The sequence below is a fragment of the Cryptomeria japonica genome, chromosome 5 (assembly GCF_030272615.1).
Source record: "Cryptomeria japonica chromosome 5, Sugi_1.0, whole genome shotgun sequence".
In the NCBI taxonomy this organism is placed as follows: domain Eukaryota; kingdom Viridiplantae; phylum Streptophyta; class Pinopsida; order Cupressales; family Cupressaceae; genus Cryptomeria; species Cryptomeria japonica.
Window position 1 is genome coordinate 642,355,817 of NC_081409.1, and position 16,479 is coordinate 642,372,295.

The 16,479-nt window shown below is 35.6% G+C and overlaps 1 protein-coding gene across 1 annotated transcript; it reads right to left on the reverse strand.

Moving 5' to 3' along the window:
• Window positions 1-12,493: 12,493 nt before the first annotated feature.
• Window positions 12,494-13,436, reverse strand: LOC131049786 (chaperone protein dnaJ 20, chloroplastic). Its single transcript, XM_057983860.2, has one exon. The coding sequence runs from the start codon at window positions 13,332-13,334 to the stop codon at window positions 12,792-12,794; it is 543 nt and encodes a 180-aa protein (XP_057839843.2). The 5' UTR covers window positions 13,335-13,436; the 3' UTR covers window positions 12,494-12,791.
• Between the last annotated feature and the right edge of the window lie 3,043 nt (window positions 13,437-16,479).

Genomic DNA, 16,479 nt, shown 5'->3' on the forward strand with positions numbered 1-16,479 from the left:
ATTATGTAGAGATAGGGGAAGAGATCAAAGAAGAAATATGGAGGGATAAAGATAGAGGTAAACACGTCAAACCTAACAAACCAATGTACCAATTATTATTTAAAATTTACATTTATAATACACAACTGAAGTAAAGATAAAATCTAAATACAAACAAGGAACATAGTGCATCAAGTTCTTGATAATAGTGTAGTTCTAGTTTAGAGTAGGTAGAAAGATAAAGATAGAGATGAGAATTGCTATATGGGGTTATGTAGGGAGAGTTATATAGTGGTAGATAGAGATAATGATGTAGAGATAGGGGAAGGGATCAAGGAAGAAATATGGAGGGATAAAGATAGAGGTATGAAGAGATATAAATATAGGAGTCTAGGAGGAGGGTGAGGGAGAGAAAGTGATGAATTGATAGATAAAGGGTGTCATGTCTAGAGATAGAGGGGGGGAGAGGAAGATGGAGGTGGAGAAATAGATAGAAGATGGAGAGAGTGAGTGATATAGATTTTAGAGATAAAGAGAGATAGAGGGAGTGATATATATAGAAAGAAGGAGTAGTTCAAGATATAGATAAAGATATAGAAAGTGATAAATGGAGAGATAATGAGAAGGTTATATAGATAAAGAGGGATATCACATGAAAGATGGGAAGATATAGATAGAGGGGGCAAGAGTGAGAGATAAAGGAGGTGATATTATAGTAAGAATTATTTAAATGTAACATATTTTATATTACATTCAAACTATTATCATTTATTATAAATAGAATCATTTAAGAAAGCATAATATGCTCAACTTAAATATTAAATTGTGTAATGGTAAAATATTAATGCGAATTTTATATTTTACTTAGGTTTACAATTACTGAAACACATCAATTTATATAGATATAGTGGAAGATAATTGAAATAATTTCTATATTAATATAAATTAAAATAGAATAAATTAAATACAAACTTAGAATATATCAAAATCCGAATAATAATTTAAATATTTAATAAAACATATTAAACTTATTAATTTAATTAATAATTAAATAAAAAAGAAAACAATTCTTTAATTAATTAGAAAAATAAATTATAAGGAACTATATTCATTCAAAAATATAATTAATATATTAAAAAGAATATTTTTTTTTATTAAATATAATCAAGCCAAAACAGGAGTAACATATCAAGAGTTACAAAGATATCATGCTAGACAAGGTATCAATGAAACCAGAAAGAGGCTAAGAAATAGTATAACAACCCATCCGATCAACCCATGATTACCCACAAAAAACTACATACAGTCGACTCCCAGCTGTTACAGAAACATCCAATCTAAAACAACCATAGGATAGATACAAATATAGAAGACTCTTTCTATCTAAACTCAATCTCCCCATCCAGAAGAGTAGTATTTCCCAAAGGGGGAACCCATGTGACCCAACCTAAGTCTCCTTCCTACCAAACTTTGACCAGTCCATTCAGGATTTGTTCTTTGTTCGGATGTATTACACACTACTGCATCAAATCCTTTTCTTGGTGAATCAGATCCATCTGCGTCTGCCTCTCCTCCAGGAAGTGCATGAAATTAAGGAACATTATCTCAAGCGGGGTCTTGTTGTGATCTCCCTATCCCAGGTGAATCTATGGGAGAGCTCCCTTCTGTGTATAGCAATAGAGCCATCCTTCAACCACTGATCAAACTTATCTTCATCGATCTTAATAACCAGGGACACTTGCATAGAAATCATATGAAAAATGAGTCAACTCAGAGACTTAGTAAGATTCCTAACCCCGCCATTAAAGAACTCATCATTACAAAGCTTCCATATCAACCATAAGATTTCCAAAGAGAGACAAGACCAAAAAGAGTTAACAACTTTCTTACAGCCTTAAATGTAACCTAGGATAACATCAGTGCAAGCAATATTCATTTCTTCCATTTTAATACCAAACATTTTCTAGACTTCACTGGCAAATAGAAAGTTAAAGAACAAATGATGAGGTGACTCGGAGAGGCAACAAATTTTGCAAAGGAGAAAATTACCATTAGTGTCTTTCAAGGGGAGTCTCTTTAGGAGCAACTGCCACAAAAAATTTCTTTTTAGGCTCAGATGGTCCAACCCACCTAATACTCAGAGACTTACTCCACTGCACCCTGTTCTAGATTAAGCTCTAGAGAGAGTTAATATGGTCAATCACAAGAGAGGAATCCAGCAAAGAGTCACAGATAATTCTGGTCTTAAGGTTTGGGAGGGGAGTATTATCAACCCAACAATAAGAGGATGGACAAATAGGGAGGAGAGTAATGGGGCCAAGGAAAATGAAGGAGGAAAGAGCATCCTTAAGGACAACATAGGCCCTGCACTGAGAGGGCGACACCTTATATCTAGAAACCAACTCTTCCCAAGACAACAACAAACCATCCTGAAATATATTCCCAAACACTCTAATACCATTGTTATACCATTTAAGTGTCAAACAACCCTGCAAAATAGAAAGAAATTTACCTTTGTGAGAGGCATTTCACCAAATGGACCTATTTTCGACAAGACTATAGTTATCCCCTAGGTAGTCATTCTTTCTGACAAACTTCTTAAAAAGCTCTCATGCCTTCCACAGAGATTTAGAGACTTCAGATCCCCAAGGAGAAACTTCAAATTTTCCTACAATTAAGTCCTTAAACGAAAGACCCTTCCATTTTCTAGCCTTTCTGGGAACTGACCTTAAAATATTTTTCATAATAAACACTTTCCATGGCTCTTCTCCAACAATCACACTAAAGATCCACTTGGAGGCCAGTGCAACCCATTGAGTCCACAGATCTTTGAGTCCCATACCTCCACTCTTCTTCTTCATGACACACCAGTCTCACTTGACCCCATGCATTTTCCTATTAACTTTTCCATCAGACCACAAAAAATTCTTGATTTTCTTTTGAATGTGATTAAACTGATAATTAGAAAAGAGCTAGGCTGAGGAGAAGTATATGTTGTAAGAGGAGAGTATTTTTTGACAGATCAGAAACCTTCCATCTAGAGAAAGGAAATTCCTATTCCACTTAGATAAATTTTTATCAACCTTGTTTCTGATCCATTCCCACATCTCCTTTAGGTTTGGGGCAACTGAGAAAGGGATGCCTAGGTACCTAACAATTTGGTTTCCCCCCCCCCAACTTTTTGAAAATCTAGAGATCCATAAAGGGGGGCTATGTTCCATCTAGAGAAAGGAAATTCCTATTCCACTTAGATAAATTTTTATCAACCTTGTTTCTGATCCGTTCCCACATCTCCTTTAGGTTTGGAGCAATTGAGAAGGGATGCCCAAATACCTAACAATTTGGTTGCCCCCCCCCCCCAACTTTTTGAAAATCTAGAGATCCATAAAGGGGGGGTATGTTCCCACCCAAGAAAACATGATTTATGAAGAAAGATTTTACTACCAGATGCTTTCCAAAAGATGTCAATATTCTCTAACAGGGCCTTCGTATTATTTTCTTCCAAAGCCAACATAGCAGCAGTGTCATCCGCAAACTGCACATTAATAGCATATTTTCCATTAGGTAGGTAGATCCCTCAACCCTAGGAGTAATGTCATTGTTTCTGACTAGGTAGTGCAAGGCATCTGCAGCAATTACAAACAATGCAGGGGGCAGTGGGCAACCTTGTTTGATGGATCTCGAAAGAGGGAAACATTCTGACTGCAACCCATTAACTTCAACCATTGCATTTGCATCATAGAGGAGATTTTGAACCAGCCTACAAAAAAAATCCAGGAAGCTCATACTTCTAAGCATCTGGAGAATAAATCCCCATTCAATCCTATGATATGCCTTTTTAAAGTCAATTAGTAACATTGTTGCATTCTGACTTGTATCCTTTGCCCAATTCACAGATTCCCAACATATAATTAGATTCTTTAGTATGAACCTACCCTTAACCAGGCCAGTATGGGTAGGACTAATGATTTTAGGGAGGACGTCTTCTAGTCTTCGAACTGCGACCTTGGCCAATATTTTGTATGAAACATTAAGAAGAGTAATAGGTCTCCAATTTCTAATCAAGGTTTTGTCCCCCTCCTTTGGAATCAATTTAATAAGCCCTAGATTAATCTCCCTACCAAGCTAGCCTCCATCAACAACTTCGTGATATAGTTCAAAAATATCTTTTGAGATCCACCCTAGGTTTGCTTTATAGAACTCCACTAGAAATCCATCCGACCCAGGGGATTTATCATTACTGAAGGAATTAATGGCCTGCAGTATCTCCTCCTTCTATAGAGGCATATGAATTTGAGAGTAGTCATCTACATTTAGCTTTTTTGGCACCACCGTCTTGATCACTTCCCTAGCTTTGGTTTGTTCAACCCCCCTGCCCTCTAAAGAAAGAAAAGATCTATAGAATTGTGTAAAGTGCTCTAATATTTCTTTAGGGTCTGAGATATTCTTATTATCTTCCCATATACTATGAATACTTTCCTTTTCCTCTTTTGCTTTAAGCATTCGGAAAAAGAACTTAGACCCCCTATCTCCGACTTCAAGCCACTTTAGCCTAGCCCTAGTTTTCCACCCATTAACCTTAGTATCCCGAATCATCCTCAACATTGTCTTAGTTCCAATCAACTCATGTGTAAGTTGTTCATTTTTTGGGTTGTCCTGAAGTTTGGACTCAGCTACCGATAGGGCTCCTTCCCAAAACACCTCAACCCTCCTATTATCCTTTCACTTCTTCTTACCCACAGTTTGACACAAATTAGTCCAACTCTTAACATTCTGACCCCATCTCTCATAGCGTGAATGAATTGAGTTATTATTCTTATTAACCAAACGGATAAAAGTCAAAGCACACCTAACATCTTCATCCTCAAGCAAGTCAACATTCAATATAAAGGAAGCATCTCTAGGGGGGTTAGGAGAACAACCCACTGCAAATCCTAGTTGAATAAATTGATAGAATGATGATCAAATAATGTGTATGGAACCACAAAGTACTTCTCCCCCTTGGCATCTCTTTGAATTTCGAAGAATTCTTTATTAAAATAGAACCTGCCAACCTACAATAGACTCTCCTATTGAGATGCTGATAATTACACCATGTATACTTGATAGTATTTAGTTCCTCCTTCCTTCCAGCAACTGGGTCAATAAGCTTAATCTTATTGACCATCTTGTTCAAATGCCCTCTCTCCACTCCTTTCCATTCAAATCTGTTTCCACCTCTCTTATCCTGAGCATTTTCTACAATGTTAAAATCCCCCCTAAGAACCAAGTGATGTCATCTAACTAGGATATCCAGTTCAACTCTTTCCCTATTATCATTAGGGACATAAATTGAGCACACCCCAAAGATCTTATCCTCAACCTTAAATATAATCCACACAGTTTTGGTACAAGGGGGATTGTCCCCACTTAATCACATTGTTATCTCATTTATGGCTAAGCAAAATAGCAATTCCCCCTTTACCCCTGGAATAATTAGCGAATAAGTATGTGGCATCTTTCCAAATACATTTCAATCCTACTTCTAGAGAGAATCCAACCAATTTCAGATTTTGCAACATGAGACAATCAATATTCTTGTGCATACTGAGGAATCTCTTCACCATGTACTTTCTGTCCAGGGACACCAATCCCCTTATAGTCGAAGACATTGTATTAATCATCTAATGATATTCATTCAGAGGCATCCATTAGAGGCTTAAACCCTTCAAAACATTTAGGCCATTCCTCCTTGTTAGAGTGATTACTAGCATCAAAGGCCACAATTGAATTAGGTCCACCTCTCTTCTTCCTACTTTCAGAAATTTGCTTAGGTCCTAAGGTTTCCTTTCTGACAGAAGCATCCCTGTTAGTCCTGGGGGATCTCTTATTTTTATCCCTCTTTGTTTTGAATTCAATGAAACCATCAACCTTCTCACCAACCCCTAGAGTGAAGTTAGGAGCCTGAAGGCCTACCAAATCAAGTCCATTCCCCATTGAAGGGGTACGAGTGTTAGCATTCACTTGTCCATGAGTGAAGGAATGGGTGGAGGTAGGGTTAGTTAGGGGGAGGTCACTGCCCCTGACAGAAGTACCCATTGGAGACCTAGGAGTATCCATCAATAGATGGGGAACTTCAGTTTCATCATAAGACTCAGGAACTTAGCTTTGATGGAGGTTAGATTAGGGCCAGAGTTTCCCAATATCATGTCCCCTTGAGGTCAAGAGTCATCATTGAGAGAAGAGTCAAACTTAATGACCTCAGAGTTAGTCTCCAGGTTAGTGGAATACGAAACACAATCCACCTGACCACCAATAGTGACGCTGTCAGTGGCAGTGGCCTCCAACTTACCATCACCACCCATGAACTTACTAGAGGGCACGAGGAGAATCCAATTTCGATCAACCTTGTAAGAACCAATAGCCTGTTCAAGTTGCTTCCTAGCCTCGAGCACATCTTTCAACTTGGCCAGAACTATCCATTGTACATTTTGAGTCCTTGGGCTCTTAGTCAAAGCCAACCCATCAGAGTAATCAAAGAGGGAAGGCCGGGTAGTTTTAGAGGCCACCTTAGCTTCCCTTAGAGCTTGTTTGTACTTAAGGATGCTCTCTGCAATGGAGGGGTCAGTGGGGAGGGAAGGATAGGCCATTTTATTTAACTCGGCTTCAAAGACAGGGTTGGAGTGAGGGGGAGCCAAGGGAGATTGGGAGGACGGGGGGGTGGGTTCATTGGAGGGATTAGATTGGGGCTTACGCTTAGCCACAAGAGGGCAATCCTTTTTAAAATGACCATTGTTTCGGCAAATATGGCAAGAATTAACGTCCTCTAAATATTCAACAAGACATGAATAGAGAGACTCTTCGATCTTGATAACAATTTCCGAGGATAAATTTGTTCCAGGATTAAATGCAACTAGAAGCCTTGCATCCAAATGAGGGAGAAGGGTCAGAGATGAGTCCATCCTTAAAATTTTACCCAAAAGCTCCAACATTTTTGGCAGACAAGACCAGAGGAACGGAGGGACATTCTTCACATTAACCCATCTACGGTTCGAAAAGGCCATAATTTCTTCATTACAACACTCAGGGACCCATTTAATGGTTCAAAAGGTAGCATTACCTATCACCCAAAAATGTCTATCTAGGGCTATTTTCTAACTATCTGCATCTTTGAAGAAAATTAGAAACAAACCTTTTTGTATCATTCTGCAATATGTAAAATGAAACCCTAGTTTTTTAACCCAGACATCTTGAAGCCATTTATTCATGAATTGCATAGACGAAATGCTATTAACATCTAAGGTTGCAAGAAAGATAACCGGATCTCTAAGCCTACAAATTTCTTTAGAAATCATCGCAGACATAGAAGCATTTGGCAAAATGAGGAGTTTAGTGGCAGGCGGAACCTTATCTTCTTTCGCTTCGGAATTGGTCGCAGCATCTTGGCTTGCTTGAGGGATCTGGAAGAATCCACCGCCGAGCCAAAGAGAGTCAAGCAGTTGAGGAAGAATGAGGCTCATTCGGCGGTCCAGCAACCATATTAACATCCATCACATCCGCTTGATCGAGAATTAATTGCGGGGGTCCCCAATGGTGTTTGGAGCCCCCGTACACAGCCTGGACAACAACCAGGAATGCGAAGTTGCGTACCCTAGTTGTAGAGCGTTCTCATTTTCTCTTCCCAACTATAATTTGTTAATATATTTTAATAAATATCACATTATTATTACATTTTCTTATATAATTATTAAAAACCCAAAGTGCAATACATTAGACTTCCCATATTGCATATCTTCAAAGAGTCCTTTCTCTCTTCGTTTATTACCGTTAATCGATTCGAGATGGCTACAACAATGTAAATTTTTTGCAAGCTTCAATTAGTTTTTCTTTAACTAACTTATATTTTTTTTAATCTCTTTTTTATTTAAAATAATATTAATTTAATAAAATAATTCATAAATATTACATTTATGTATATTTTATCTCTTATAAGATTTGAACACAATAAAAAAATTAAAAATAAAATTTTATAGAACATGAGAAAATTAACCATGTGATAGACGTGCATGGAAAATAAAATTTAAAATGTTTATAATTTTTAATTTTTATTTAACCAAATTAAATTTTCTTTAATTTCTTTCTTATTTTAAATAATATTAGCTACTAGGAGGTTTCCAAGATGATATATCATCGTGGCACTCCAAATTCAACACCACAGGCATACATAGTGAAAAGTGTACGCAAGCTTCAACGTGTTATGGCATTTAATTCTGCCACAGAGCTTCCCTCACCACAACAGATTTCCGGTGTCCTGTATCCATATATGCCTAGTGCCTGGTGCTGGGTGCTCCGTTTCTCTCCCTGCACTTAAAAAATGGATATACCAGAGTGATCTTGATGGGTTTAACCATCCCGAAACCACAGTAATTGGCATCAATAACATCAGCAGGCGGCTATGGGTTCACACCATTATGAAGGTGAATGCTCTGTATTCCCAATTTCATGGCAAAATTGCAGAGAATTTCTATTATGCCAAGGCTGCAGTATGTTTTCTATTATGTTATTTGAATTCAGATCTAGGCCAATACATGTTAAAAATTTAATATGACAAAAATAATTATCTTTCTGGCAATCAATTCCTTCTAAGAAAAAGTTGAAAAGTTGATTAATTGTCAATTTGTTACACTGCGAACAGTGATCAATAAAATGTTACATGTTTTCATATAGCTCATAGCTAGCAGTTTTGAATTCTGAGAATTCTATGTTTATTTAGGTGTGTTTTTCTATCGTTACATATACAAGGAAATTTATTTGAAAAGGAGCTTTCGATTCTTCAAGGAAAACTTTCTCAAACTGTTGAGGTCAGAATTGTAAATACATCTGATTTTCAAATGTTGGGTTTCATGATGTACAATATACACTGAAACAAATTTAAGTCAAGTATTTGTACAAGAAGTACAAACCTGACTTTTTGATACCACTTTTGGATCCAATGGAAGTATGGAGCAAATTTTAGATAATTCAAATGGTGTTAGCTAAGGTGTTGCAACACAAAAATCAGTTACACTGGCTGCTCTGTGTACTATTTTTACATCAACTAATACAGAGAAAAATTTGACTGAACCAATGAGAGCATCCTTCAAAGGTCAGCTGCTACTGGAGCATCACCTATGACCTTAAGTCTTTGACTGCAAGCAATTTACCTCCAAACCCAACTGCTGAAGTTGCAGATGAAAAAAATTCATCTGACAATTTCAGGTTCGTGGGTAGATCGGGACTTATTCAATGAATATTTAATTTTAAGTTTGATAAGGCCTAAAATAAATAAATTTGAATTCTTCAAATCATTTAATTTCTTTCCAACTACGCTATCCTGTACAACTCTACAAATGTAGAGAAGGTTGAAACAAGTATTATAGAGGATACTGAAAATAAGCTGACTGGGAGTGAAGGATTAGCCACAGAAATGGCACAAAATTGAAGGGGTCTGCTTCAGATGGTCATGGACAAGAAATATTTAAGAATGTTGAAACCAATCTTGATGAAGATGGATTTTGTAGCACATACAACTATGAATGGCTAAAGTCCAAGTCTATAAATCTGCCACCTGGAATCAATTCAAGAAAAAGAGAGGCAAGTCCCTAGGCCTTTACTTTGAGTTTTAGTACACATGATTTTCTTTCATTTCAAAGTTTATACTAAATAATGTTAAAACAGAGAGGGTACACATATTGACTAACTAGCAATCTGTGAACTTGCAGTCATATTTAACAGCAGAGGAGTTTCAGAAGATATTGAAGATAGACTAGAAAACATTCTATTTTTTATCCAAATAATATAAATGATAAAACCGCTAGGGAAAAGGATTTTCATGGGTTTAGGACAACATTTTTTATGAGGGTTAGTTTTGTACTTTTAATCCATCTTCTTTTTCTAAAATTTAGGTAAAATGAATGTATTTTTGAGGCAGAGATGTATGCTGGGCCAAACACAACGAGAGTATCCATGATGCTGATTTCTAGGGGTGTGCAAAGGGACATGGCGTATATGCTGCAGCTTAAAGATAGATATCTAAGATATCTAACACATCACAATGACCTAGTGCTGCTGAACCACATTTATAATGTGTGTGTGGACTAGCATTTTGGAATATTTTCACATATTTAATTCTATCAGCCCACTTTTCCCGCATACAATAATCAGTTGATTTCTCTGAATGTTACCCACAATGCAAACGAAGGGAAAGTGGGTTTGTCTGTGAATGGGCAAGAGGAGCTAGTGTTTCCTGATGCAGGTCCTGGCGTCTATTTTTTTAAGTTTGGGGTGTAGGCTCTGCCCAACTCTTCACCTGCCATGAAAATTCGTTGGAGAAATATCCGGCTTTGGAGGTTAAATAATTAATTCCACTGAGAGTTGTTGATTAATGGTAGAGGGTTTTGGAGTTTTGAGATAGACAAATCATTTTTATGTCTCTTTTTAAGAGTGGTAGACTTGCATATACATATACCTATATACATTCTATCGTTAAAATTTAACTTCTGTAAATGAGCTTTTCCACTTTTCTGTTTGGTAGAAAGTCCTTTATTTTCGCTTTACCGGTTACTTCAACTTCCTAGTCATTATCAAGTATGACTCTTGCTTTGTAACATTGCAATGGAAAACAAAAAAAAATCATATTCTCTTTCAAAAAATTTGCACATTGTTTATTTTTTGAGAAAAATATGATATTTGAATTAGATGTTTAAACATGTCTGTGCATACCAGTCGAAAACAAATGACTCTTTCTAATATTTTATAATGGCAGTGATTTGAGAACATGGCATATGATTAATTTTTAAAATTTGTTTGTGCATACTAGCCGAAAGCAAATGCCACTTTCTAATATTTTAAAATGGCAGCAATTTGATAGTTCATATGGGGAGGAAAAGGTTCTTCAAGTCAAAAGAATCCTGTCTAAGCAAGGATTTATTAAAATCTTACGTCTGCCTAAAAAGCCCTTCACAGTTCCTTCTCTTAGGCCCACCACTGGATCACTAATAGCACCAAAAGAATGTCGAAAATAGATTCCTCTCTGTGTTGGGTTATGTACGAACCAGAAAGAGAGAACCCTAAATTTAATTATGCAGAATCTGTATAATTCCAACCATGTTTCGAATAACAAATATTCACCTATTAACAACATTAAAACAAGATATACTGCACAAAAAAGAATTAAAAAACCAGTCATTTCAAAACCCGCAATTATGCCAAACAGACAAGACTCTAAATTTGGCGAGGGAAATTTAGGTGAGAATCGCCAAATTACTGAAGTCGTCGTGGAGTTTTGCTTTAGCAGCAGAAATACAGAAACTATTCTACCAAAAGCGACATTGACTAAAGCACTTTAATCAGCAGCCCAAATTCTCTCAAAACAGCTTCAATTTCTAACAACACCCTACAATTGTAGTTGGCAAAATCTAGGCCCAAAATCTAGCTCCAAAATCTAGCTGCAAAAATTATAATAAATCTCAAGATTTCAGTCTTAAACTTGCACCAAATTTTGTCCAAACTCACTTGGAAAGAGCAATGCCTTGGCTAATACTGTGACCTATGTATCGACTAATGCTTTCAATCAAGTTTTCTGCGCAGCGAGAGAACACTAGAACATGGTAATGAAAATATTGTTTTCCTTTAAACCTAAAAATTAATGAAATCTGCACAAAACATTTAATAAGTAATTAAATATTGAATTATATCGGCATCAATTCATTTATTCAGTCCTCGTCGCTTGCACTTGCCATGAGGACAGTTGCCAACGAACGCAGTTAACTTTTTATAGTTTTTTGCAATTGAAAATGTATTTAAACCCCAACAAAATTCTATCAGCCAATAACATTTCAAGGAAAAAATAAAATAAAATTGTAAAATAATAAGATCAAAAGAATCATGGTTGAAACTTTAGGATTAGAGATTTTTTATTTTATTTGACAAACAAAATTAATATATGAAAAGTGACATGAAAACATTAGAGACTAAAAATTAATAATCACACTTCATTGCTATATAAATGTAAAATCTCTTCATAATGTTTTGTGAGGGTTAAATCACTTAATTTTACTGATTATAAATTTAAACTAAAAATTCACAAACAACTTACACCAAAAGAAAATAACACCATATAAACAACATACTTTTTCCAGTCACTATTACTCATCACTATAAAAATGCCGTGCTAGACCAACCTAAGTAATAAAATAATATCATATGACATACAAGTCGACAGAATAAATATACCGTGAAATACAATTCAATAACCGACGTAATAAAATCGTCAACTATCGTTTTCGACTTGAAAGACTTAATCGACATACTTGTAAATACAAATCTGTATTAAAACCGAAATCACAACATAATGAGAAATAGTGTATTTAACAATAATACGTATGAAAGACTAAAGCTCCGAGAGTCTTTAGTTGACTGCAAAATGGTCAGATAAAGGAGAATTGTTTAATCGACATACAAATCTTCGAACTAAAATCGAAATCACGCCATAATAACAAAATACAATTTAACGATAATACGTATCAAAGAGTCATGCTCCGAGAGTCTTCGATTGAGCAGGAAGAAATATATTGTCTCCCACGAAACTCTCTACAACTGACTTTGGTGAAAATACGAAATGACAATAAAATGGTCAGATGAAGGAGAATTGCTTAATACTGTAGCACTGGGTAATTAGTTTAGTACAGGCAACATATACCGGGTGTCAAATCCATTTCAACTTTTGAAACTTCAATTTAGAACCAACATTTAAGAATGCAATGCATAGAGAATGAAATGAAATAAATAAGTCATCAAGAAGCAGGCGCAGCCTCTTGTTGGTTCCGTCTTCTCATTCTGCTGCCCCAAGATGATGAATTGTTACCAGGTCTCCTTTTTATCAACTCCATCAGCTGAGCTTCCCACGCATAATTGCAACTCTCCAATCTTCCTCCACGTTCGTTAGTTTCCATCCCATTTCGCAGTCTCCAATCGTAATCCTGGCGGACGAGAGGATCCGACAGAGTCTCATAAGCCTCCTGAACTTGAAGAAACAATTTGCTACACTCTTCTTTCTCAGCAGCAGGGCAGACATCAGGATGGTATTTGAGAGCCATTCTACGGTATGCGCGCTTTAAATCACTCGCACTCACGTTCTCTGGGACAGACAACACTTGATATAACGAGTACGAAGAAGAAGCCGGACATTGAGATTGAGACGCCTTAATAGTTGTGAGGAGTTTACATGCAGACTGCTTTGGTGTCCCTCCAATTCTTACATGGGAAATTCCTGCAGAAGCAGTCTTCGGCATGAGATTTATCCCGTGGAAGGCTCCAATCGATGCATTGCACTCCATGAAAGCCCGACTAAAGAAGCCTTCGGAAAGATTACCGAAGGAAATAATTTGAATCAATAATAAAGAGGAGCTACACTATCTCATTACAAGAAGGAAAGAGAGAGGATTAAAGATACAAGGCGTAGGTAAGGACCATAAATAATCGGAAGAGAGGCCCACAGATTAGTTGGTTTGCGAAAGTAACACGAAATGGACTTGACTTTTGTATCTCTGGAGAACAAGACGATGGTCATGGCCGTGATGAGGTGAAATAGGTGTTAAATGGGGTGTCGTGTGCGGGAAGATATTGGAATGGAAGTTGTATTTGCTCCTTACCCTACGCTAACGATGATGCAGACTTTTACCCATCGATTTAATGTCCACTGGTTTATGGTTGGGTGTTACCTGTACATTGGTCTAGTCTTCGCATTTTATTCAATGCCAATGAAAATGTAAAACTGAATTCGTCAAAGATTTTGAAGAAGAAATCGGAATGCCGTGAGAGGTTTAAAATTGTTTCAATTAATAGTGAAATACTTAATGATAATTTAATATTTTACTTATATGAACATTTGATATACAGTAATTGTTTTTTTTTGGTTACTCAAAATATACTTTTGAGTTTTGGTTACTTATATATATTATTTGTTTCTTTATAATTATCAATTTTTAAAGTACATTTATTCAAAATTAAGATATTAGAATGGAAGTTGTTTCTTTACTTTTCAAATTATTTTCACTATAAATTGTTGATATTTTTATTTCTTTTACAATTAACATGTGAATATCTTGAAAATTGATAAAATAATGGGAGAGGGAGGAAGTGTGATTACAATTGAACTAAATGTTCATTGGAGTGTCTAGAATTGTCTATTGACCATTGTTTGAACTATCTTTTCTCTAGGATTTTTATATGTATATATATACATATCATATGCATTGCATGTGTGCATGTATGTATACATATACACATATACACACATATATGGATACACAAATTTATATATGCAAAAAATTATTGTCTTATGTTCATTACATGAGAAAAACTAGCAAATTGATATTAAGAATAAAAGGGACATAGACAATGAATATGGATGGTTGGAATTTATACAAATGAAATTTACCTATAAAATAAATAAGTTTAATATTGTGATTAGAGGCTATAAAACCAATTTAGAGGTCACACAATGAAGAATAGAAATTTTATCTCATACTCTTAAACATTGACCCTATATTAGAATTGGTTAAAATTTTAGGAAAGGTAGATATGATGTTGATTCCTGTTGTTCCAATTACATAGGATAGATGAATTACAAATAATAGTGAAATGCTAGAGTTCAAATTTTCATGTAGTAGGAAAAAGTGGAGAAAATATGAAGTCGAGACATGAAAATATAGAACATGGCAATAATAGACAAAGTTACATTGTAGAATATAAGTGAAAAATGAAACTTCTTTGTCAAAATTTGAAACTACATGAGAAAATTTGACGTAGGTTCAATTGTGTAGTATGTCTAGGAAGATTATTCTAAGATAAAAATCATGTATAGATCACAAAGAATAAACTTAGGTGGTGAAGTGATCATATCCCAAAATACCTTTTTAGAATTTATTCATCTTTGAATTCTTAGCACTTTACATAATTATCACTTTTATTTGAAACATCTAGATTCTTTCATATTCTATTTGCAAAATATAAAAAAAAATCAAAATGAGAAAGAAAAAAGATAACCTACCTTGATTAGCTCCTTATTATGTATTGCAACTTGGATCAATGTGGAAAATAAAAATGATAGCTATTATATTAAATCTATTCTATAATAGAATTATAAATGGACCACAAAATCTATTAGGATATAAAGTAGACAAATGTAAACAAGGGTAAGAGAACAATGGCAAAACGAAATGAAAATGTAGATGAAAACAAAATGAGAGAAAATGATATCGGGTGGATGAGTGTTGGTAATGAGAATGGATTCACAAACCAAATCTCTAAGTCCTAATGTATTGCAAGTTGTAATTATATTCTAGTGCTTTTAATACAAGAATGATCACATGTTTTATGATTACATATACCAAACATTTTTTAAAAGAATGTTGATAAATATAAAAATGTCTTAATGCTATATAAGTCACAACATAATAATCCAAGCATAATCAACATGAAATCATAAAAGAAATTCAAAATGGTGCAAACGAACAGGCCGGCGGGGTCATGAACACAAGTGTATAGGATAAGGAGGGCAGGACCTACTAGTATGAGCGATGACATGGAAGATTCAGACAATTGAGACCTCAATAGAGGCAATGATGGCCCAAAGCTTGACAACACTCTTAGGTGCTTGTGTGCACTCCGTGAAAGTGGTGAAAACCCTTGTTGCTAGCCCTAGTGGTGGGTTTTCTTATGTGCATCCTTTCTAAATTTTGTTTCTCATTGCATTATTGTTGCTATCATGTTTCACGTTTCTTGTTTTTTATAACATATATGTTATGAAGATAATGTAAACAATAGCATTATTCTTGATGATAATGATGATGATGAGCTACTTTTAGATATACTATTAGGTACTTGTGCTTTCACTCATTTGGAGGTTGAGAAGGTTACCTTTGATGATGAGATTTGCTCCAATGATTCTATGATATTGTGTAATGATGTGGAAATGGATGTCTATGATTCTATAGAGGAGGCTTTTGATGGGGTGGCCTTTTCGTCAAGGGATTATTTGCCACTTTTCCCCTAATATCGTTGTATTTGCTCCTTCTACTACTGATGTTCCATCTGTAAGTGGACTCCATAAAGGCTTTCTTTTTGCTCACCTATCTGCTAAGGAGCTTTCAGTGGCTGGGTCCATTGAGGATCTTGATGTTAAAAGATAGATGGAAGGTGTATCTATAGCTACCATGAGTGGTTGTTGTTCTCCCCATTCCCCTATTGTTAGAGCTATGGCTCTCCATTTTTCCCCTGCTTTGGTTGCTGGTGGAGATGGATGTAATGGGATTACCAGATTGAATAAAATTCATGGATACCTCATTGAGGTTGTCTCACAGGTTAGCATCTCTGCCTCTTTGGATATTGAGGAGATGAATTCTCCAGTGGGCAAAGCTATGGGTTAGTTTAAGCTAACTTTGAATGATAACGGTCTTGAGAATAATTCCATTGGTGTGT